The sequence below is a fragment of the Lithobates pipiens genome, unplaced genomic scaffold (assembly GCF_037356315.1).
Source record: "Lithobates pipiens isolate NorthernLeopardFrog02 unplaced genomic scaffold, aLitPip1_a1.2 Scaffold_81, whole genome shotgun sequence".
NCBI lineage: Eukaryota > Metazoa > Chordata > Amphibia > Anura > Ranidae > Lithobates > Lithobates pipiens.
Window position 1 is genome coordinate 1,096,837 of NW_027507905.1, and position 25,716 is coordinate 1,122,552.

A 25,716-nucleotide genomic window follows, 5' to 3' on the forward strand; every position below is an offset into this window, starting at 1 on the left:
TGTGGCAGGTGAAGTGGCAGGTGGACAATCCACAACTTGTGGCAGGTGATGTGGCAAGTGAAGTGGCAGATGGACTTTGCACAACTTGTTTCAGGTGACGTGGCAGGTGACGTGGCAGGTGACGTGGCAAGTGACGTGGCAAGTGGACAATCCACAACTTGTGGCAGGTGATGTGGCAGGTGACCTGGCAGGTGACATGGCAAGTGGACAATCCACAACTTGTGGCAGGTGACGTGACAAGTGACCTGGCAGGTGACGTGACAAGTGACGTGGCAAGGGGACAATTCACAACTTGTGGCAGGTGACATGGCAGGTGACGTGACAAGTGACCTGGCAGGTGACGCGGCAAGTGGACAATCCACAACTTGTGGCAGGTGACATGGCAGGTGACATGGCAAGTGACGTGGCAAGTGAACAATCCACAACTTGTGGCAAATGACGTGGCAGGTGACGTGGCAAGTGACGTTGCAAGTAGACAATCCACAACTTGTGGCAGATGACGTGGCAAGTGGACAATCCATAACTTGTGGCAGGTGAAGTGGCAGGTGGACAATCCACAACTTGTGGCAGGTGATGTGGCAAGTGGACAATCCACAACTTGTGGCAGATGATGTGGCAAGTGGACAATCCACAACTTGTGGCAGGTGAAGTGGCAGGTGGACAATCCACAACTTGTGGCAGGTGATGTGGCAAGTGGACAATCCACAACTTGTGGCAGGTGACGTGGCAAGTGGACATTCCACAACTTGTGGCAAGTGACGTGGCAGGTGATGTGGCAAGTGACGTAGCAAGTAGACAATACACAACGTGTGGCAGATGACGTTGCAAGTGGACAATCCACAACTTGTGGCAGGTGAAGTGGCAGGTGGAGAATCCACAACTTGTGGCAGGTGATGTGGCAAGTGAAGTGGCAGGTGGACTTTGCACAACTTGTGGCAGGTGACGTGGCAGGTGACGTGGCAGGTGACGTGGCAGGTGACGTGGCAGGTGACGTGGCAAGTGACGTGGCAACTGGACAATCCACAACTTGTGGCAGGTGACCTGGCAGGTGACATGGCAAGTGATGTGGCAAGTGGACAATCCACATTTTGTGGCAGGTGACGTGGCAGGTGATGTGGCAAGTGATGTGGCAAGTGGACAATCCACAACTTGTGGAAAGTGACGTGGTAGGTGACGTGGCAAGTGACGTGGCAAGTGACGTGGTAAGTGGACAATTCATAACTTGTGGCAGGTGATGTGGCAAGTGACACGCTAAATACAAGTGCACTGCTGCTCTCACAGCTGCTGCTGGTCTCACAAAATGGCTGAAATAGTTAATAATACAGTTTTATGAGCTGAGGAGGGTCTATGATGTTAGCTTAACTAAATGCTTCTAGAAGCAAATGCGGTAAAACACCGCTAAATTGCGGTAAAAATCGTGGCAAAACAGACGTTTCTAAATGCAGGTTTCAGCTTTTAATAACATGTGTCCAGCAGAATTTGCATCTGTGTCTCGTGTGCATGGGGCCTTAGCGCTTCAGTGAATACCCACATAGGAATCTCTGTGGTCGAATGATAATTTGTTAATTGTGATAATTGAGCTGCTTTATAATATGCAGTAAAGTCTGGGAATCCCAGACCACCCATGGATTTAGGGAGAATTCGTATTTTCTTATACAACCTAGGTTTTATTTTTCCCCAAGTGAATTGTGTTACTTTTTGTTGAATTAGTCTGAGAAAGTAAGCAGGAATATGAATTGGAAGTGTTCTAAATAAATATAAAAATTTTGGAACAATAGACATTTAAATAATGCTAATTCTTCCGAACCCCGATATTGGTAGATTGTGAGTGTTAAGTGGAGATTGTTTTATTGGGAGTTACATTTTTACACCACAAACACCCGCTTGTACCCTGTGCTTTCTGTGTCAGCGGGATTCCTCCCAGATCCTGATGATGGCGCTGCAGGGGGAGGACAGTGTGACTCTGGATGGATTATAGTACATGACATCCATTCTTCAGACTTCTATTTCCTCTGATGGACATTCCATCCTATCTACAGAACTCTTTATGGATAGTACCGCCCCTCCCCCCACATATATCTCTTACATTGTGGCTGTATATTCCCGTCACTGGATGTGTACATTATATCTCTTCTTTATCAGCAATACACATGTGCGGAACAAACACATTTGTTACCTTTCTATCCCTTATTCAAAGAATTTTGTTTCGTTAAATTTTGTTTAGTTCATTGTCAGGAATGAATTTTTTCCTTTTCAAATTTGATTAAAATTTTCCAAATTTAGTCAAATTAAATTAAATTGGACCAAATTCAGAAAATTTGATATCAGCATTTAATTCACAGTTAGCATTCAAATGTATTCTATTCAAAATTAGAATTTCTAAAGATGGTTTTATTTTCTATTTTATTCTATTCTATTCTAATCGATGTTATTAGAAATTCACATTTCAGAAGATGATTATATTCATTCTATTCTGTTCTATTGTATTTTCATCTATTCTATTCTAAATTCAAATTTCAGAAGATGGTTTTATGATTTCTTTTTTATTATATTCTATTTTATTATTTTTTTTCTTTTCTATGCTACTCTCCTATTTCCAATTCTATTCTTTTAATTCAAATGTATTCCATTCAAATTTCGGAAGACAGTTATAATCTTTCTATTTTATTTCTATTTTATTGTATTATTTTGTATTATATCCCCTCATTTTCTTTCTCCTTTATTGTCTATTCTATTTTATTCTGTTCTTTTATTTTCTATTCTGTTCTTCTATTCCTTTATTCTCTATTATATTTCATTCTATTATTTTATTTTATACTCTATTATTACTTTATTCTGTTCTGTTTTACTCTATGTTTTATTCTATTCTATTATATTCTATTCCTTTATTTTCTATTATATTTTAATCTATTCTTTTATTTTCTATTCTGTTTTGTTTTATTCTATTCTGTTCTATTTTTCTCTATTCTATTCTATTCTTTTCTATTCAATAGTGTTCTATTTGTGTTGTTGAATTAAATGTAAAATAAATTCTCAAATTCAATTAGAATTTCGTCCGAATCTAGTTTAGTTTAAATGTGGTTATTTTTGTTTAAATTCATTACTATTTAACCATTTCAGCCTCGGAAAGGATTTACCCCCGTCCTGACCAGAGCATTTTTTTGCAATTTGGCACTGCGTCGTTTTAACTGACAATTGCACGCTCGTGCGACGTTGCACCCAAGCAAAATTGACATCCATTTTTTTCTCACAAATAGAGATTTCTTTTGGTGGTATTTGATCGCCTCTGCGGTTTTTATTTAAAAAATAAAGCAATATTGTTTTTACTTTTTGATATAATAAATATCCACCGAAAATGTATAAAAATGTCTTCCTCAGTTTAGGGCGATACGTATTCTTCTACATATTTTTGGTAAAAAAAAATCACAATAAGTGTATATTGATTGGTTTGCACAAAAGTTTTAGTGTCTACAAAACAGGGAATAGATTTATTGCATTATTATTATTATTATTATTATTTACTAGTAATGGCGGTGATCTGTACTTTTTTTTTCATGACTGTAACATTGCGGTGGACACATGGGCCACTTTTTACACTATTTTGGGACCATTGTCATTTATACAGCAATCGGTGCTAAAAATAGCCACTGATTACTGTATAAATGTCAGTGGCAGGGAAGGGGTTAAATGCTAGGGGGAGATCAAGGGGTTAAGTGTGTTCCCCTGAATGTGTTATAACTGTAGGTGGGATGGGCTCACTACACCATGACAGAGATCACTGGGAGACAGGGAGCAGTAGGATCTCTGTCACGTTACTAGGCAAAACAGGGGAATTCCTTGTCTACATAGGCACCCCCCCTCGTTCTGCCTCTTTTCACTGCAAACGCTGGTGAACATACAGGTTGCGGGTTCCGTGGGCACGCTCCCATGGAACACGACGGGCACACACATGCCTGCTAGTCAGGAATTTCAAAGGGACGTAGGGGTACACCCTTTGCCTGCCCGTGTCATTCTGCCAACGTAAATCGGCGTGCGGCGGTCAGCATGTGGTTAAATTCGGAGATTTGGATACATCTTAATTTCTGAATAAGGAATTGTCTAATGAAGAATATTTCCAGGGACTTTGTGAAATAATACGCTGTGATTAGAAATTCTGGATGAAACGTGGATGGACTTTTCTTTGTATAAAACTGATGAGAATTGTGTGTGAAATAATAGACTGTAATGTTCTTCCTCATAAATCACGCCTGCTCTCTCCCTCCGACATTGCGGCTTATGGATTCCATTTCTGCCCACTGTTATGAACTTTCAATTTTAGCTCTTGATAAATCCTGGCTGGACTTTTCCTCATAAATTGCAGCTACTAAAGTCCCCCTGAGGCCGCGTACACACGCGCGGACTGTTCGCCCAACCTTGTTCGGCAAACAGTTTCGGCAAACAGTCCGCTCAAAATTTGCATGAGCGGACTTGCCCACACACGAGCGGACTGTTTCAGCGAACTGTTTGCCAAACAGTCCGCTCAACTTTTGAAATGAACGGACTCGCCCACGTAAGGCGGAGGCAAATCCGCCCATTTCGAGCGCGTGTACAGGTAGGCGGGGCCCGCGAAGGAGACGTCGCGGGCTCCGCCGCCTGGAATGGGCTTAAAGGGGAACCCCAACGCTGAAAAAAATCGGCGTGGGGGTTCCCCCAAAGTCCACACCAGACCCTTGTCCGAGCACGCTACCCGGCCGGCCAGGAAAGGGGGGCGAGCGAGCGCACCCCCCCCTCCTGAGCCGTACCAGGCTGCATGCCCTCAACATGGGGGGTGCCTTGGGGAAGGGGGGGCCGCGCGGCCCCCCACCCCAAAGCACCTTGTCCCCATGTTGATGAGGACAAGGGCCTCTTCCCGACAACCCTGGCCGTTGGTTGTCGGGGTCTGCGGGCGGGGGGCTTATCGGAATCCGGGAGCCCCCTTTAAGAAGGGGGCCCCCGGATACCTGCCCCCCACCCTATGTGAATGAGTATGGGGTACAATGTACCCCTACCCATTCACCTGTGAAATAAAGTACAAAAAAAACACAACACAGGGAAAAAATATTTTATTGCACAGCTCCGGGGGTCTTCCGTCTTCGGGGGTCTTCTCGCCGGACTCCTCCGCTATCTGTGTGTAGCTCTTTTGCTAGCGGAGGAGTCCGGCTTTCTTCCTCCCCGCCGCCGGCCTCTTCTCCCGACTTCGGGGGTCTTGTCCCCCTCTTCGGTTCTTCTGCCGGGCCACCGCGCCTTCTTGTAGCTCTTTTGCAGGCGGTGGCCCGGTCTTCTTTCGGCGTTGGGGTTCCCCTTTAAGCCCATTCCAGGCGGCGGAGCCCGCGACGTCTCCTTCGCGGGCCCCGCCTACCTGTACACGCGCTCGAAATGGGCGGACTTTCCGAGCGGGAACAGTTTGCTCATTTCGAAAGTAGCCTACACACGGGCGGACTGTTCGCTCAAACACAGTTTCAGCGGACAGTTTTTCGGAATTTCCGAAAGACTTTGTCCGTCCAACTGTCCGCTGAAACTGTCCGCTGAAAGCCCACACACGGGCGGACTGTCCGCCCAAACACTGTTCAGCGGACAAGGTTGGGCGAACAGTCCGCCCGTGTGTACGCGGCCTGACACATTGTATTGACTCCAGGGGGCGCCATACAAATGCCACCCCATACTTTTCACATTTATTTGTATAATTTTCCTTCCACCTCACAATTATGTGACACTTTGTGTTGGTCCATCACATAAAATCCCAATAAAATAAATTTATGATTTTGGTTGAAACATGACAAAATGTGGGAAATTTCAAGGGGTATGAATACTTTTTCAAGGCACTTGTATTTTGTATCATTTCCCACTAATAACTCTACAAACGCTTCATCTCCCTGCTGGTCTTTCCCATCTTCAGGAACAATATCACTTCTCTCCTCCATTCCCCTCGGATTGTAGAATTCTCACAGCTTCTCTGCATTTTACATTGAAAAATGTTTTTTTCCAGTAAGATTGAGAAATAAGATTTGATGATCTTTAAAGTGAATGAAGAAGGTTTAGAATTGGGGGAAATCCAGTACAAGCCTTTATTTCTAGAAGAAGAGAGAGAATATCTCTTCTATAGATTGAAGATCTTCACTTTGTTGGGGGGATTATTACAAAGAAACAATTTGAAGAAACAGGTTGTCCCTCCAATCTACAATATAATATTTCTCACCTTCCACAATGGAAAATAATATCCCAAAAAGTCAGAATTGCAGTAAAAAGTGTCCCCAGAAAGAAGACGATGTCCCCCAACATGAAGGACTAAAGACAACATTTACAGACAAAGGTCCCTCCCAGGAGGAAATAGAAGAGACCAACCATTGGATTTTGGAGCCGTCACCCAAAACTAGAAAGAAGTAATAGCAAAATCCAAGGAGTAAGAAGAATTCCTCAATACAATTATTCCTGGTCCCGGGAATGTCATGTTAGTGAGAGGCTCCAGTACAGACTCCACACCCAGTACATCAGTCTCACTCCTCCTCCTGAAGAAGCCACATTCAGAGTTCAGGAAACATCACCAGGAATCCCCAACCCATCACCTGTCCAGCAGAATAGTAATACACGGTGATGGCACTTCTGAGCCCCTTTTATCACCAATCACCCTAAGTGCTTCACATATATTGAAGGTGGATGGGTGGGGGTTGGGGGCCGATGACAAATACCGAGACGCCTCAATGTAAAATGATGATGTCATCTATCTGTTTCTAAGCATATTTATTATAACACTAATATAAAATGAATTGATTACCTTATTCATGTCTTGATCTGCTTCCTTAAGGGCTCGTTCACACCATACATGTATGAAAACGGATGGGAACTGAAGGGAAAACCGACATCAATTTCACATCAATTTTCACGCGTGTCAGTTATGTGCCCTATTCACACCAATGTGGAAAAAATCTACATGTGATACCAGTGTTGTGGCCCTTGTACAACGCATGCAGAATGGTGTGACCGAGGCCTAAAAGTCCACCTTTATTCATTGTGATACTTTAACCGCATGCTGAGGAGCCACCGCACATCGGCATCATGATACATCGATACCATTGACGGCCACTAGGGGGCACTAGCACGCCGCTGCAGGCACACGTGCACACCCCCTGCTCGCCCACAGTGCCGATGTGAGTGCCCGGCAGTCACAATCTCCGCCAGGCTACCGCGATCTCTCGGGACACACGGAGAACCGGGATCTGAGTGTATAAACACACAGTTTCCGGTTCTCTGAGGGGAGAAAAGATAGATCCTCTGTTCATACAGACGATCTGTCATCTCCCCTGCAAAGTCCCCTACCCCCTTCAGTTAGAACACACACTAGGACACACTTAACCCCTTCACTGCCCCCTAGTGGTTAACCCCTTCACTGCCAATGACATTTTTACAGTAATCAATGCAATTTTATAGCACTAATCGCTGTATTAATGCCAGTGGTCCAAAAAATGTGTCAAAATTGACTGACGCGTCCGCCATAATGTTGCAGTATCAATAAAAATCGCATTTCGCCACCATTACTATTAAAAAAAATAATAATACAAATGCCATAAAACTATCCCATATTTTGTAAACGCTATAACTTTCGCGAAAACCAATCAATATATGCTTATTGCGATATTTTTTTTAACAAAAATATGTTGAAGAATACGTATCGGCCTAAACTGAGGGAAAAAAAATTATATGTTTTTTGGAGATATTTATTATAACAAAAAGTAAAAAATAATGCATTTTTTTCAAAATTGTTGCTTTTTTTGTTTATAGTGAAAAAATAAAAAACGCAGAGGTGATTAAATACCACCAAAAGAAAGCTCTATTTGTGGGAAAAAAGGACATCATTGTTTTTGGGTGCAGAGCCGCACGACCATGCAATTGTCAGTTAAAGCGACGCAGTGCCGAATCTCAAAAAGTTCTCTGGTCAGGAAGGGGGTAAAATCTTCCGGGGCTGAAGGGGTTAAGGTACCCACCGTCCGGGGGCACAATAGGGTCATCACTGCCTCCTGGTAGAGAGCTCTAGGTGGACTAAGTGAACCTTAAATAAAATAACCTCAATGTTTAAATCTATATATATAGCGAAAAACAGGTCCCCCATATAATGGGACCTTAATGGCACAAAAAGTATATTAGTCTACAAATAATATAAATGTAATCATATAAAAGTGGAATTAAAAACTTTTTCACATAAGAAATTACATGAGAAAAATATGCCAGTGTACAGTATACTTATACTTATTTGTACATAATAGAGCCTAGTCCAAATCACATAGAACTGACGCGTTTCACAGGCATTTGGCTCCTTCCTCAGGGGTAGCTCTGTGATCAGTACAAAGTAATACGGAGAGTACCCAGGGAAAAGATAATCCTTCTCACACCCCCAGAGGAGGAGAAGTGGATAATCGCCACTTGTGTCCAATTCCACACCCCTAAACAAAAAGGAGGAAGAGGGGAGACAAAGGAGGTGTAGGTCCCCAGACCCGCAGGCCAGTCGATGGGCACTGAGATCACCCCTAACTGAAATATCCAAATTTCATGTCCTCGGATCCAAGCATAACTTAAAGTCATTGTAAACTCTCACTTTTGTTTGTTTTTAATAACAAACATGTTATACTTCCCTCCTCTGTGAGGATGTTTTGCACAAAGCAACCCGGATCCTCCTCTTCTCGGGTTCCTCTTCTGCTGCTCCTGGCCCCTTCCTCCTTTGAGAGCCCCTCAGCCAGCAGCTTTCTATGGGGGCACCCAAGCCGGGTCAGAGCTCTGTGTATCCATTCAGACACGGAGCCCCGACCTGGCCCCGCCCTCTCTCTCCCCTGATTGGCTGACTGACATTGATTGATAGCTGCGGGGGTATCCATAATGGCTGAAGGGATCGTGGACATGGCTGGAGAGAGAAGGGGCTCAGGTAGGTAATTAGGGGGTACAGGGGGTGGGGGGCTACTACACACAGAAGGTTTTTTATCCTAATGTATAGAATGTATTAAGATAAAAAACCTTCTTCCTTTACAACTCCTTTAATGTCAGAGTAGTATAACAGATGAACAAATCTTAGTCCTTAATCCATCGGTCACATTGGAGCGACTTGTCATGTCGCCGGTAATCGCTCTGTTCAGATCAGTGCGATGCCGACTTTGTGGCGCTGCATCGCTTTAAAGAAAAGTGATTCCTCCACTACTTTTGGTGATTTGGGGGTGACTTGCATAGACATCTCTGCATGAAGTTGGACGGATGTCTTCCGAGTCTCACCCCAAGTCACATTGAAATGCAGCTTTGAAATGGTGCGATTTCAGGTGAAGTCACATGATTTCAGAGCCGCGGTCAATGTGAATGAGGGCTAAGGAATGATAAATGACTCCAAGCTTCAAGGGGCCTTGTGATTTGGATGGTCAGATCAGCTAATGTCGGGTACTAGCTACATCTTGATGTCATCTAGGGCTGGTTGGATAGTCGATGACCTTCTCTAGGTGTCATCAGCTGGTAGAATGTCATTTCTAAAGGCTCGGTGAGCGATTCTGAGGAAAGACTGACACAACTTTTTATATTTTCCTTCAACCAATCAAAATGACCCAAATTGCTCTTCTGGTTCAGTTATGGTCGGGATTTGAGTTTCCTCTAATTAGCGTCTTGAGAGTCGGAGATTCCTCTTATAGCAGCTTTATCATATTGAAACTGCTGACACCCCACTTCTGGGCTCATCATCATCATCACCCCTTAAGATGTTGTGATGTATCCCCTCCCCCCATATCATGTACAATCAGATGGAACAATACATCTTACAATTCATGGCAACAATTTTTATGGAAATTTCATTTGAAGACAATTTTCCCTGAGCTGAGCTGATCTGACACACGTTGTGATTGGTTGATTCCGTCACGGCTATTACTTACACACACTCTAACACACTACATCTACAATCTCACAGACTAAAGACATTTCAGGTGTATACATCTATATCACTTTATAACTAATTACACTCCAACTATTATTGGTGGTCAATACACAAGGCCATCAGGAGACACAGATATGACCATGTACTGCAAGGTGCTCCTTTCTGTAGATGTGTTTGTGACCTCATACAACTTCCAGGATGAATCTGGTTACATCTTTATGTTCCTTCATTATAGTAAGTTGGTTCCATTTCCATCTCCACCTCCATCGGATCTCTTCTCCTCGTCCTCCTCTCACTCCGACTCTTCTCATTCTTCTCATTCTTCATCTTCCTCAGGTCATTGACCATAAAGATGAGGAGCCCAGTGTAGAGGACAAAGACCGCACCGGATGACAGGAAGTGACCCCAACCTGACCGAATTTCTGGGAAATGGAGATAAAATATGGGGACACCATGAAAGAGATATACAGAACCCCAATATAAAATATCAGACACAGTCAGATCATTCAGTAGGACCTGTATCAGGGAAGTCACACTAATTACAATGTGGAGATTCTTCTTCTCTTGATGAAGATGTAGCTGCTCCTAAATCATTCCATACACATGGAGAATAGAAGGAGGTCAGATTATGGTCAGACAATGACAGCGGGCCGGGTGACGACATGACCATGTGACAGAGTCACCAGCCATCACATCTATAAACATTTCCAAAAGTATATGAACCCCCTATGAGGGGGAAGGGATGGAGATCACGGCTGCTTTATGAAATCTGCTGACCTCATACTGGGATGATTAATGGTCCTGAAATGGAAATAATTACCAGGTGTTGTGTGCTCAGCACCCTACATTCTAAGCACCCAATCAGAACAGAGCTCTTCCATCTCCAGTTACAAGGTTTCCCTCTCCTGAGGGCGCCATCCTCTGGTATAGTGTGGGTGATGTCCTCACTAAGGATAAGCTGAGCAGGAACTTAGGTGTGGACGGAATTTTGGGTGTTCAGACAAAACCCAAACTTTTGGGATGTTCATCATGAAATACTCCTCTGAATATCCCATAATACATTGCAATCATCTGTCTTGACCTCTGGTGAAGCGCAAGACATTCTATAGTGATGGTTGTAGACAAACTTGCAGTCCACATACTATAAAAGTAAACTGTCCCAGCAGCCCTTCCTCAGTGTATGGGGGGTCAGTGTGGGGGGCAGCTGACAGTATTGCAGGGAGAGAGAGTTGGCAATGTATTGTTCTACTCCAGGTATACAGCTATATATACAGTGCTATGTACAACACTATATCAAGTGCTGTATAGTGTCAGTGATACTTCCCAGTAAATTGCAATTCCTGTGGCTAGAGAGAGTGAAGTGTAAGCTCACCTGCATTTATAAAACATAGCCGGATACTAATATTTATAGGTAAAGTTGAGGCAGGGAATATCCAATTGCCTCTCGGGGGATAAGGAAGGATTTTTTTTCCCACCGTTGGAGCAAATTGGATCACGCTTTATTGCCTTTTTTTCCTTCCTCTGGATCCACTGAGAATAGGATTGTATATATATTTTGTGGCAGAGCGTTGCCCTGCCAGGGTCTAGAAGGAGGTTGTGACCCAGAATTCTCAACCAGACGGGTTGAGGGTCTCCAGGGAGCTTGTAGCGTGAAGAGGAAACTGGCCTTTCAGTTTCCTCCTTTCTTAAGCCACACACACACGATCGGACTTTGTACAAACTTTCCCGTGGATTTTTGTACAAAGGGCGTTGGCTGTGATCTTGTATTGCATACACACAGCAGGACTTTTTCATCCAACTTTCACCAAATCATGTGGTTTTTCTACTCTTTACCGCCACCTTTGGTCAACTTCTGTATTGTTGTCTGATCTTTTGCATTGGTTCTGAGCATGCGTGTTTGTACTTTGTACAAAAGTCCTATGGTTTTCTCTACACACGATTTGACTTTGCTCCATTGGACTTTTGTTACCGGAAAGTTTGTTCGTTCGCACAGCCAACAAAAGTCAGATGAAAACCGAAAAAGTTTCTCCAATGGAGCATACACACGGTCAGATGTTGCCTTAAAACAGCTAATTTGCATGTTTGTTGTCAAAAAGTCAGATCGTGTGTATGAGCCTATGGAGAGGTCCACCTTGGGACCTGGAGCCCGGGGATTTCCGAGAGATCGGGGTTAGATGAAGTCCTCAGTCCTGGGTCCTGATTTGGAGAACAGCCAGCATACTGATTGGTCAGGTGTGTGCTGGGCTTTTAGTAGTAACCTGACCATAGTTCTGGGCTCCACCCCGCGGATAGGAAGTCTGAGTACCAGGAGTCAGGAGGGCTCTACGGGGAGCCAGTGCAGCAAGAGGCTGCTAGCTGTGTGCACCAAGGTGGTTGGTTGGTGAGACAGTCCTGTACGGGACAGACAAGGGGCTGGAGTGTAAGGCCAGAGCTGCAGTGCTGCAAGTGAGAGACAACTAGAAGGAATGTCATTTTTTGTTGATGGAAAAAGGAATGCTGAAAACCCCTGTGAGGGAAACCTGAGTATAAAAGAGAAGAGAGGCGCCTCTAAGTGTAGCAATATGGTTACATTTATTGAAGGTACAGCATTTAGCAACTCACATGGTTGATGATTAAAAGAGGCACATCTAAGTATGCCGGCATCTGGGGTAAAGCTGTCCACTTAGACATGTATCAATCCAAAAAAAAGTTTTAAAAGAGCCATTTTTTTCGGGAGCAGTGATTTTAATAATGCTTAAAGTGAAACGATAAAAGTGTAATATTCCTTTAAATTTCGTACCTGGGGGGTGTCTATAGTATGCCTGTAAAGGGAAGCATTTTTCTTTCTTAGAACAGTCTGACAGCAAAATGACATTTCTAAAGGAAAAAAAGTAATTTAAATCTACTTACGGCTATAATGAATTGTCGGTCTCGGCAATACAGATAAAATAAATCATTGAAAAAAACAGCAGTCCATTACCAGGCCCTTCAGGTCTGGTATGGATATTAAGGAGAACCCTGCGCCATTTTTTTTTAAAATCCATATCAGACCTTTATCTGAGCATGCAAAAGAGGGGGGGATGAGATAGTGCCCCCCCCCTCCTGAACTGTATCAGGCTACATGGCCTCAACATTGGGAGGATGTCCCCATGTTGATGGGGACAAGGGCCTCATCCCCACAACCCTTGCCCGGGGGTTGTGAGAATCTGTGGGCAGTGAGCTTATCGTAATCTGGAAGCCCCCTTTAATAAAGGGGACCCCCAGATCCCGCCCCCATCTAAATTGGTAAAGGGGTACATTTTACGACTACCATTTCACAAAAAAAGTGTCAAAAATGGTTAAAAAAAAAAACAGTAGACAGCTTGGGACAAGTCCTTTATTTAAAAAAAAAAGAAAAAAAATTCCAGCAATTTACATCCATTCTCTGGCGGAGGATACGGAACCCCCCTGCTAACACGATCTGCCTCCATGGGTGGTTCTCGTTGCCTCAGAAAGGGCGGGGTCACCCACGCATGTCACAAGGGCATGTGGCCTGGTACGATTCGGGAAGGGGGCCTCTCTCTTGTCCTCCCTCTTTTCCTGCAGCCTGCCAGGTTGCATGCTCAGATAAGGGTCTGGTATGGATATTGAGGGGGACCCCTACGCCATTTAAAAAAAAAAGAATTGGCGCAGGATTCCCCTTGATATCCATACCAGACCTGAAGGGCATGGTATGGAATTTGGGGGGCCCCTCACGCAATTATTTTTTAAAATTTTGGTTCGGGGTTCCCCTTAATATTCATACCAGACCAAAGGGGCCGGGTAATGGACTGGGGGGAACCTGTGCCGTTTTTCTTCAATTACTTTTATGTGTATTGCCGTGAACCCAACAATTCATTAAAGCCGCAAGTAGATTTAAATGACTTTTTTCCTTTAGAAATTTCATTTTTAGGGATGAACTTCATGTTCGAGTCAAACTCAACATTGACTGTTCGGCCGTTCACCGAATTTCAAACATTATGGGCCGTTTGCGCCAAAATTGAGTGGCGCGTCACAGTGCATTGCTGGCTGATGATTGGCCAAGCATGCACTATGACTCTTTGGCCAATCACAGTGTCATCAGCACAGAGAGCCATAATTGGCCAAAGGAAGGATGCCTTTGGCCAATCATGGCTCAGGGGAGTAGGTACACACCCCACACTATATAAGACCGCCTGCGTGTCGACCTTGTGTAGTGTGTTGCGGAATGTGACAGAGATAGAGAGAGAGTCAGAGTGTCATTTCATTTCAGTTAGACAGGGCAGGCAGTTTAGCTAGATCTCACTTCAGAGTGTTCCTGTTATTCTCGCTGCAGTTTATTAAGTCAGTGTACTGTATACTGGGCTCAGTGTGCAGCTAAAGCTGACTGCAGACCATCCCTGTTCTCTGCCTAATAATATTGGCTGGCAGTAGATTGAGCTAAGCTGCAGTTTATTAAGTCAGTGTACTGTATACTGGGCACAATTCCTTGTGTACCTATTCCAATACATCAAAGACAGTATGTCTGGAAGGCCAACAAGGAGAGGCAGACACACACAAGCCAATAAAAGAGGGTAAGCAGACTCTGTGTCTAGAGGCAACAGTGCTGGTTGTGGACACGGTGCATCCTCATCAGTACGTGGTCATGGGACACGCTTGTCCGTTTTTTCATCAGCTGCCCGTGTTGAGGCGCAACATGCCGAAGAGTTGGTAGAGTGGATGACCAAGCCGTCCTCATTCTCCTCATCCTCTCTCGCCCAGGCTCAGGGTACTTTGTCTGGCATCAGTGACTCCTTCCCTAGCCCCAGCATGTCCTCCTGAGGAGTCCCCAGAACTGTTTGAGCACAGTGTTGGGTACATGCTCCAGGAGGATGCCCAGCATTTTGAAGGCTCTGATGATGGTACCCAGCTAAAGGAAGGCGGTAACGTGAGCCCAGAGAGAGGGGGTGCCCAAGAAGGACAGCAACCTGGCAGTCATGTTCCCCCAGCTGCAGTATACTGCCAGGTTTGCTCCAGTGATAAGGAGGGAGAGGATGATGAGGTCACTGACTCTACATGGGTGCCTGATAGGAGAGAGGAGGAGGAGGCACATCTCCAACGAGTCAGGATACCCTCCAGGGGCCAGCTTAAGGGCAGCCAACCGACTGCATCACACCGCAGAGCTCTGCATGTGCAGGGCGCTGCTGTCTCTGTGCGTTATTCTAAAAATTCTTTGGTGTGGGCCTTTTTTGAGATGTGTGCAGTAGATTGCACTGTTGCTGTTTGCAACATATGTCTGAAGCGTATCTCACGTGGCCAAAACAGCAGCCGCTTGGGCACCATATGCTTGACCAGACATATGTCGACCTGCCGTGCAGTGCGTTGGCAATCGTACCTCAAAGACCCACACCAAAGAACAAAGCGGACCTTTCCTTGCTCCTCATCAACTGGGATCTCCAACCCCACTAGACCTTCAGTCCTCTCTGAAACCTGCACTGAGAGGAATGAAGGTGTAGAATTAGGTGTGTCACTGCCAAGTACTTGCGGGCAATCTGCTATTGGTACACCAACGTACGATTGTACCAGGCAAATGTCCCTGCCCCACCTGCTGCACCGCCGAAAGAAGTTCGCTCCCAGCCATCCACATGCCCAGAGGTTGAATGCTAGCTTGGCTAAATTGCTAGCACTTCAATTGCTGCCTTATCAGTTGGTAGACTCTGCCCCTTCCGTGAGTTTGTGGAATGTGCGGTTCCTCAGTGGCAGGGTCCCAAATGCATTCCAGCTCTCTACCGGCATGTGGAAGGCAATGTCTTGGCCTCGCTGGACAGGGTGGTCAGCAGTAAGGTACATATTGCCTCTGACTCATGGTCCAGCAGGCATGGACAGGGATGTTACCTATCTTTCATGGCGCATTGGGTGCTGGTAGCTGGGAAGGATGCAGGACAGGGTGCAGTAGTGTTGGAGGTTGCTCCACCACCAAGCCTCCAAAATGCTACTAGTGGTGATTCTGACACACCTCCACCCCTCCTTTTCATCTTCCTCCATGGCTTCTTCCTGTACCGATTTGTCCTCGGAACCAGCGGTGCTCTGTAGGCCTTCAAGGGGCTACGCAAGAACACTGGCAAAAAGATGCCATGTGTTGCTTGCGCTGGTGTGCTTGGGGGACAGGAGCCCCCCTGGGGCAAGGATTCTGTCAGCTCTGCAGGGGCAGGCTCAGAGGTGGTTGACACCACGTGAGCTTAAGCCAGGAATGGTGGTTTGCAACAATGGCACCAACCTCCACTGACAGGGACAACTTACCCATGTTCCCTGTTTGGCTCACATCCTTAACTTGGTGGTGCAGCGGAACTTGGGCAGGTACCCGGGCTTACAGGATATCCTGAGGCAGGCCAGGAAAGTCTGTGTGCATTTCCGCTGGTTATATAATGCCAGTGCTCGGCTGGCTGACCTCCAAAAGGAATTTAACCTGCCCGAGAACCGCCTAACCTGTGACATGCTCACCAGGTGGAACTCAACGTTGGCCATGCTGCAGTGGCCGCACAGGCAGCAGAGTGCCATCAATGAGTACCTGTGCGACTACGGCACCAGGACAGGGTCAGGGGAGCTCGTTTTTTTCTCACCACGCCAGTGGGGCATGATCAGAGATGCATGCACTGTCCTGTCACCATTTGAGGAGGCCACAAGGATGGTGAGCAGTGACAGTGCATGCATCAGTGACACTGTCCCTCTTGTCCACCTGTTGGAGCATACACTGCGTGGAATAATGGACAGGGCACTTGAGGCAGAACAGAGGGAGGAAGAGGAGGACTTCCTTACCTCTCAAGGTCCAGACAGTGTTCCTGCTGGCCCGCCAATCACACAGGAAGAGGATGAGGAGGAGGAGGATTTTGTCAGCATGGAGGTGGAGCCTAGCACTCAGCATTAGCAGCAGTCTTCCATGGATCATTTACAGTCCCAAGAAACCCGTGGACTTGTACATGGCTGAGAGGAAATGGCTGTGGATCATGTTGTCCTTGGTGACCCAGAGGACTCTGGACCGAATGCCTCAGCTAACCTACACTGCATGGCCTCCCTGATCCTGCAAAGCCCACAGAAGGATCCTTGTATTTGTCTTATCAAGGAGAGGGATCATTACTGGCTGGCAACCTTCCATGATCCACGTTACAAGGGTAAGTTTGCAGACCTTATCTTGATGTCGCAGAGGGAGCAGAGGATGAAACATCTTCGGGAGGCCTTGCAGAAAGGTTTGTGCAACGTGTTTCCTGAGCCTGGGAGGTTACAAACTCCTGGTCCTGGACAAAGTGTTGCTGAGGCATCGATCAGAAGGAGCGGTGGAGAAGGTGGCCATCTGACCGATGCTTTCAGACAATTTTTTATTCCGCAGCCCCAAGGTATGATCGGTTCCGGCAACCATCGCCAGCGTCTGATTTACATGGTGCAGGAATACCTAGGGGCAAGGTCAGACTTGGACACCTTTCCCACCGAAAATCCTCTGGCTTACTGGGTCTTGAGGATCACTGGCCAGAGCTTGCACAGTATGCAATTGAGCTACTGGCCTGTCCTGCATCCAGAGTTCTTTCGGAACGCACCTTCAGTGCTGCTGGAGGCTTTGTAACCAATCACAGGGTGCGCCTGTCCACCCACTCGGTTGATCGGCTGACCTGTCATTTTGTGCAGGGACAGTTCCAAACACGGGTAACACGCGCCCCTTTACAGGCATACTATAGATACCCCCCAGGCACCATATTTAAATTAAAATTTCACTTTTATTGTTTCACTTTAAGCATTATTAAAATCACTGCTCCCGAAAAAACTGGCGTTTTTAAAACTTTTTTTGCATTGATACATGTCCTGAAAATAATGTTATAATGTTTTTTTATTATGGTCAGGACTAAAAATAAAACATGTAAGATCAATCTATAATTACTGTATATATTTCATATTCTCTATTCAGTCAGTAGGCGGAGCTCTGTGTTTATCTGCTTCTGGCCCCTCCCACCTGCTCTGTGCCCATCCCCCGATCTCTCCTCACCTGGACAGGTGACCCCGGATCTGCTCTCCTCCGACCGGCTGAAATCATTCTCCACAGTACAGGTGATGTTCCAGGGCCCCGGGGACTCCACAATGGCTGTAACGTTATTGGCGGATGTGGAATATCTCTCCTGGGATCCTCCAATCACAGATAGACTTATATTCGGCTTAGTCCCCGCCTCCACCTTGCAGGAGATCTCAGCACTGCCATTCCAGAGACATGAGACATGGAGGAGTGGAACCGATACTGGAACTGAGAGAGACAATCATTTCCATTGATCAGGTCCAATATATACACAGCATGCCCCTCCCCCATCCTTACCTATAATCAGGTGTGCAGACATCTTCCTGGAGGAGATAGATTGTGTCTGTGTGCACCCCACCCCAACACTAAATCCCAGGGGCGGACTGACTATTCGGGCATTTGGACGCCGACTGAAGCCAGTAGGGGGCCGTGAGAAGCTCCTAAGAGATGCTCGTCGGATCTTTCTAGGGGTATGCTGCTGGCAGTGCTGCGGCGGAGCCGTTCTGCTGCTGTGGGGGGAGTCCAAGACACAGCATCTCCCCCCTGCATCTCTGGCTTTCAGTGCAGTGGTGGGAGTGGAAGGCGGAGATTGGCAGCTCTATGGTGCTGGCGGCATCTCCCTGGGGCTTGTAGTTCTCTTCCCGATTCTGTACAGTAGAGAGGGGAGGGGCCTCTGACCCGGGCAGCTACAAGTTTCACTCTTCAGTGTACAAGTGAGTCGCTCTTCTTGTACACTGTTGCCGACTTCTGCTCGGGTCAGAGGCCCCTCCCCTCTCCAATGTACAGAATCGGTAACAGAACTACAAGCCCCAGGGAGATCCCGCAGTCCACAGGCACCATAGAGCTGCCGATCGCCACCTCCCCCTGTGCTGGGGGTTAGAGGTGCACAGCCAGGTACAAGGGAATCTCTGAGGGGGTGTTTGAATTCTGGGGACCCTGATGTATGGGGGGCTCTCTGGGGACCCAGATCTATGGGGGGCTCTCTGGGACCCCGATGTATGGGGGGGGGCTTTCTGGGATCCTGATTTATGCCAGGCTCTCTGGGGACTCTTTTGTATGGGGGGAAGGTCTCTGGGGACTTTGATGTATGGGGGGAGGCTCTGTGGATCATGATGTAAAGGGAGTTCTCTAGGGACCCTGATGTAAGGGGGAGCTCTCTAGGGACCCTGATGTAAGGGGGAGCTCTCTGGGGACCCTGATGTAAGGGGGGTTGGGGCTCTCTGGGGATCCTGAAATAAGGAGGGGGCTCTTTGGGGACCCTGATGTAAGGGGGTCTCTCTGGGAACCCTGATGTAACAAGGTCTCTCTAGGGACCCTGATGTAAGGGGGGTCGGGGGCTCTCTGGGGACCCTGATGTAAGGGGGGCTCTCTGGGGACCCTGATGTAAGGGGGGGCCCTCTGGGGACCCTGATGTAAGGGGGGGGCCCTCTGGGGACCCTGAAATAAAGAGGGGGCTCTCTGGGGACCCTAATGTAAGGGGGCTCTCTGGGAACCCTGATGTAAGGGGGTCTCTCTGGGAATCCTGATGTAAGGGGGGCTCTCTGGGAACCCTGATGTAAGGGGGGCTCTCTGGGAACCCTGATGTAAGGGGGGGCTCTCTGGGAACCCTGATGTAAGGGGGGGCTCTCTGGGAAACCCTGATGTAAGGTGGTCGGGGGCTCTCTGGGGACCCTGAAGTAAGGAGGGGGCTCTCTGGGGACCCTGATTTAAGGGGGGCTCTCTGGGGACCCTGAAGTAAGAAGGGGGCTCTCTGGGGACCTTGATGTAAGAGGAGGCTCCCTGGGAACCCTGATGTAAGGGGGGCCCCTTTGGGGACCCTGATGTATGGGGGGCTCTCTGGGGACCCAGATCTATGGGGGGCTCTCTGGGGACCCTGATGTATGGGGGGGCTTTCTGGGGATCCTGATGTATGCCACGCTCTCTGGGGACTCTTTTGTATGAGGGGAGGGTCTCTGGGGACCCTGATGTAAGGGGGTCGGGGGCTCTCTGGGGACCCTGAAGTAAGGAGGGGGCTCTCTGGGGACCCTGATGTAAGAGGAGGCTCTCTGGGGACCCTGATGTAAGAGGAGGCTCTCTGGGGACCCTGATGTAAGGAGGGGGCTCCCTGGGAACCCTGATGTAAGGGGGGCCCCTTTGGGGACCCTGATGTATGGGGGGCTCTCTGGGGACCCAGATCTATGGGGGGCTCTCTGGGGACCCTGATGTATGGGGGGGCTTTCTGGGGATCCTGATGTATGCCACGCTCTCTGGGGACTCTTTTGTATGAGGGGAGGGTCTCTGGGGACCCTGATGTAAGGGGGTCGGGGGCTCTCTGGGGACCCTGAAGTAAGGAGGGGGCTCTCTGGGGACCCTGATGTAAGAGGAGGCTCTCTGGGGACCCTGATGTAAGAGGAGGCTCTCTGGGGACCCTGATGTAAGGAGAGGGCTCTCCGAGGACCCTGATGTAAGAGGACGCTCTCTGGGGACTTGTTTACATCGGCAGACCACCGTTCTGCCTCTGTTGGAAATGATCGTCGGGGCCCGGCAGACCCGCTGATTAGCTCTCAGTGTGTCCAATCACAGTGGCAGGGGGGTAAACAGCACGCAGATCTGCAGGTGCAGAATCAAGGGGTCTCTGATGTATGGGGGGCTCTCTGGGGACCCTGATGTTTGAGGGGCTCTCTGGGGACCCTGATGCATGAGGGGATTTTTGGGGACCCTGATGTATGGGGGGCTCTCTGGAGACCTTGATGTAAGGGGAAGCTCTCTGGGGACCGTGATGTAAGGGGGGCTCTCTGGGATCCTGATGTAAGGGGGGCTCTCTGTGGACCCTGATGTATGGGGGGGCTCTCTGTGGACCATGATTTATGGGGGTCTCTCTAGGGACCCTGATGTATGGGGGGCTCTCTAGGGACCCTGATGTATGGGGGGCTCTCTGAGGACCCTGATGTATGGGGGGCTCTCTGGGGACACTGAAGTATAGGGGGCTCTCTGGGGACTCTGATGTATGGGGGAGCTCTGGGGAACCTGATGTATGGGGGGCCCTCTGGGGAACCTGATGTATGGGGGGCCCTCTGGGGACCCTGATGTATGGGGGAGCTCTCTTGGGACCCAGATCTATGGGGGGCTCTCTGGGAACCCTGATGTATGGGGGGCTCTCTAGGACCCTGATGTATGGTGGGGGGCTTTCTGGGGACCCTTATGTATGGGGGGGGCTTTCTGGGGACCCTGATTTATGCCAGGCTCTCTGGGGATCCTGATGTTTGGGGGCCTCCCTGGGGACCCTGATGTATGGGGAGAGGCTCTCTGGGGACCCTGATGTATGGGTGGAGGCTCTATCGATCATGATGTAAGGGGGGCTCTCTGGGGACCATTATGTAAGGGGGGCTCTCTCTGGGAACCCTGATGTAAGGGGGGCTCTCTGGGAACCCTGATGTAAGGGGGGCTCTCTGGGGACCCTGATGTAAGGGGGGCTCTATGGGGACCCTGATGTAAGGGGGGGCTCTCTGGGGACCCTGATGTAAGGGGGGGCTCTCTGGGGACCCTGAAGTAACCAGGGGGCTCTCTGGGGACCCTGAAGTAAGCAGGGGGCTCTCTGGGGACCCTGATGTAAGGAGGGGGCTCTCTGGGGACCCTGATGTAAGGAGGGGGCTCTCTGGGGACCCTGATGTAAGGAGGGGGCTCTCTGGGACCCTGATGTAAGGAGGGGGCTCTTTGGGGACCCTGATGTAGGCAGGGGGATCTCTGGGTACCCTGATGTAAGGAGGGGGCTCTCTGTGGACCCTGATGTAAGGAGGGGGCTCTCTGGGGACCCTGATGTAAGAAGGGGCTCTCTGGGGACTTGTTTACATTGGCAGACCACCGTTCTGCCGATGTTGTAAACAGCATGCAGACCCGCAAGTGCAGAATCAAGTCCCTGTAGGTGATTCTGCTCACAGGAGACGCAGCCCCGCAGTAAATGTATGCGGTTAATGTGAGTTTATTTTTCTTTATTTTCTTAACTCTTTAAATGTTTATTTTGAACATACAGTAGAGAAATTCTGTGACCAATGCATGTAATGTACAATATCTATGTGGGGCTTTGTGAGGGTGTGGCTTGTGTGTGTGTGGGTGGGGACAAAGGGAGCCCCATGATCCCCTATTGCCCGGGGGCCCCATGAGTTGTCAGTCCACCCCTGCTAAATCCTTCCACTAACATGACACCCATTTTCATCATGTGACCCCCATACACAGCGCTGTACAATCTCATCTGGATGATCGGCTCTAAGAACATTGTACATGGCTACTGCTGTGTGAGAGATATTCTGTACATTGTAATACAAAGTGGATGATACAAAACAGGATGTGAGGAGTTCCCTCTAAAGGAGACCTCCGCCCAGTGGTTCTTGGTGGAGTCTTCTGGGATGAAGAGTCTCCGGAGATGTAAATGCCCCCCCATGCTGGGAATCCCCCAACATCTGTGCAGGGGGGAGGGGTGAAGATTTCCCCGCTCAGGTGAAGGATGAGATCTTCACACCCCGTCTGTGTTTCCAGCTGGAGATCCACCATTGTCACCCATCAGCAGAATTCCCACCATCCAGATCATGGAGTCCTCATAGTGAGAGAGGAAAATGAGCACAGGGGGAGGGGCTGCCCACAGCGACCAATCAGAATTCTCAAGTCCTTTTTTCCTGAGATGTGAATCCTGATTGGCTGCTGTTGGCAGAAGCTCCACCCTGTTGAAGAATCAGCTCCATCCCAGTAAACTGACCAATGACTTACATCGGAGAGGTGGCTCCAGCCAGGTCAGAGGTCAGCCTGAGGGTCGGAGCCCCAACTGGGGTTACTGAAATCCCCTCCGAGGTCTCCAGATTGCTGCATTGTCAGTGTGTGTATTGGGGATCTGTCACCCCACCATCAATGGTCACATCTACCACATGGGGACCCCGAGCAGAAGGCACAGCACAGTTCAGATCACAGCAACTTCAGGAGGGCTGAGCACTGCAGATGTGACTCTACAGGGAATGGTGAGGATGGCGCAGTAATCAGAGGACATTGTACATACGTCTCTCCCAGATCTTCTACTATATAATGTATGGATATAAAGACACAGAGCGGGGAGGACACTGCTAGGACTGGGGGTGGGGGTTGGATGGACTTACCTTCTACATGGATGAAGTAATCATCTCTCTGTATAAGTCGTCCTGTAGCGTTCTCTATATACACACGGTATATCCCGTCATTCTCCGGAGTCACATTGGATATGATCAGACTTCCATTCTCTGATATCCTTGTATTGGGGAAATATCTGAGATCAGACAGATAACAATACCAGTGTTGAGCTATTGTATTCCAGTATCCAGGAGATTTCTCATAGTACCAGATAATCTCGTTACATTCCCATCTATCTGTAGGGTTGAGGGTGAGATGACGTCTGATGGGGATGAGAAGGTCAGATCCCGGCCGGGTGAATATTTCCTGGACTTTTCCTGTACAGACAGAATACAGATCCCAGTCAGGTCACAGTGTACTCCCCTCCCCCCTCATATAACATATATCCCTCTATGAGGATCCCAGAAATATTCAGATTCCATCTATCAGAGTCCTCCGGGTCTTCCTGGGATTCCTCTGTTTTCTTCCCATCTCAGATCATTGAGGAATCTCCTCTGACACCCCTATACTCTCCATTATTCTACCAATAAATCATCAATGAATAGACAATCATTCCTCCCCCCATTTCCCCTGCTGGAGTAAATTGGAGCGTCCTTTATTTGGCCTTCCTCTGGATCCTCTGTAGGTATAGGATTGTGTAGATGGGATTGGAGGATTTCTTCTCTTTTATTGGTGGAACTGGATGGACTTTATGAAGAGATGATAAATAGAGAATGTATTACATATATAATGCAGTCAGGTAAGATAATCCCTGACCTTCCAGTAGATGATGGTGGGCGTCCATCCATACATGGACAAGGACAATGGACATGTGGAGGACAATAAATGTCTTCTCTGGATATTTTGTATTATTTGGTCTAAGGCTAGACATACATTTTCAATTTCCGGTTCTTCTTCCACAGATTGAAGGAAAGAAAATCGCTTGATTCCCCATCAGCACAGTCAGTGTTGATGGGAAGAATCCCTCTTGTGGAGTCATTGTGTTCTGAGAGTGGAAGGTTTCCCCGCCATCAGAATACAATGATCAGTGCTGGAGGCTATAGCCACCGGCAGTGATTGTACAAAAAAAGAACACAACGGGCTGGTTGTTCTGAAGTCATCCGATGGACCAACTTCAGTACAATCAGTCTGCCCTTGGATGGCTTGAATTTAAAACTGGCATGCAGACAATCCTGTATCCTATATGTGGGGTCCTGACCTCTGATCGGGGAAATGGAATCGCCATTTATTTATCAAACATTTAGTTATTATTATCAAAACATGTATTCTGATAAAAAATGTTTAGTTATAGGATGTATGTAAGCGGTTCTTGTGTTTGTGGTCAAATGCCATTCACACCTCCATCTGTGAGAAGACATTTCCCAGAGAACTCTGGAAGTGACGTATAGGTGCCAAATGACCGTCTGTTTATTAATGTAAATAACCAATAAATTGATTAGGCCTACAAAGAGGCTCACAAAGGTACCCCTCCCCCTTCAGAATTGTATAAATGTTTTTAGGCTCCCGGCCTCAGAGAGCAATTACTTCATCATGTGTACTGTATACGCTTGCTCCCCTGTCTATGGCTAAAACTATAGGCTTGAATATTAAATACATCTTTTTGAATGTGGTTCAGCAGCCAACATGTTATTGGAATCCCCTAAGTTCTGGGATTTCCATATCAATTGGTCCTTCGAATGCCGGAAAAGATACTCTACAGACACCGCCGAGACACGGAACAGGACAACCCAAGCTGGGAATTCACTTCTGCTGGTGAAGGTAAGAGAACTCTCTGCTTACTGTGACTTCCCCTTGTGCTGTGCTGATTTTTGTAAGTCCATGTCACATAGAATTATTCTTTCCAAGAACCTTGACTGTTGAATTTTGTTATTTTTATGTTTCTTTTTTACTTTCCATACTATCTGTACTTATTACTGTCCTTGCAAGTGTGTGTTCTGTGTGAATGACTTGCCCTATTTCAGGTGCAATGTGTGCTTAGATAGGATTTTTGCATTTCCTGCGTCTGGGTGACCGGCCAGGTCAAGAATCGGGTCTTCAGACTCAAGAGATCATTCATAGGCTGTGGCTGATAAGGTACTGTGTGTGGTGAGGTCCTGGTTTATTGCTGAGGGTGATGGCCTGCTTAAAAAACAGCACCGCTTGAAACCGTAGTACCAGTTTTGAATGAAATTCTATTTTCCGGTTCTCGTCTGCGTAGTTCTCCATAAAACTACACCATGAGCAGATGCACTATCTCTCCTATTCTTCCTATTGTCCACCTCCGCAATTGTCCGATTTTGCAGACGGAGGAAAATCCTATTTTTCTATCCGTCTGCAGAGCGGATCGAATGAACATGGACAGACGGTCCGTGCTCATCCGATCCCCATAGAGGAGAGCGGAGAACTGACAGGGCGGTCCCTGCACAGTGTGCTGGGACCGCCCTGTCCGCCGCCGGCTCACCGGGGACAACTAAGCGATGCCTGCTGAGCGAGTGGATCATCAGGGGGCGGATCATTACTGATCTGTCCCGTGTGAAAGGGGCCTAAGGGCAACAGAACTGTCAGATTCTATACTCCACAACTTCCTCCTATTGAGATTGTTTTGGTTACTGTACTGCACAATTTGTTGGAATATGTGATGCTGTGTGTGTCCTGCATGAGTGGCTTGTTTAAAGGACAGCTT

General features: G+C 47.6%; 1 protein-coding gene across 1 annotated transcript in view; it reads right to left on the reverse strand.

The window, feature by feature from the left end:
• Positions 1-25,716, reverse strand: part of LOC143973417 (uncharacterized) — an 803,347-nt gene that overhangs the window by 694,696 nt on the left and 82,935 nt on the right. Inside the window, exon 5 of the mRNA XM_077474404.1 lies at positions 23,045-23,371. Within this exon, the coding sequence (XP_077330530.1) occupies positions 23,045-23,371 (327 nt within the window). The remainder of the gene's footprint in view (positions 1-23,044; positions 23,372-25,716) is intronic.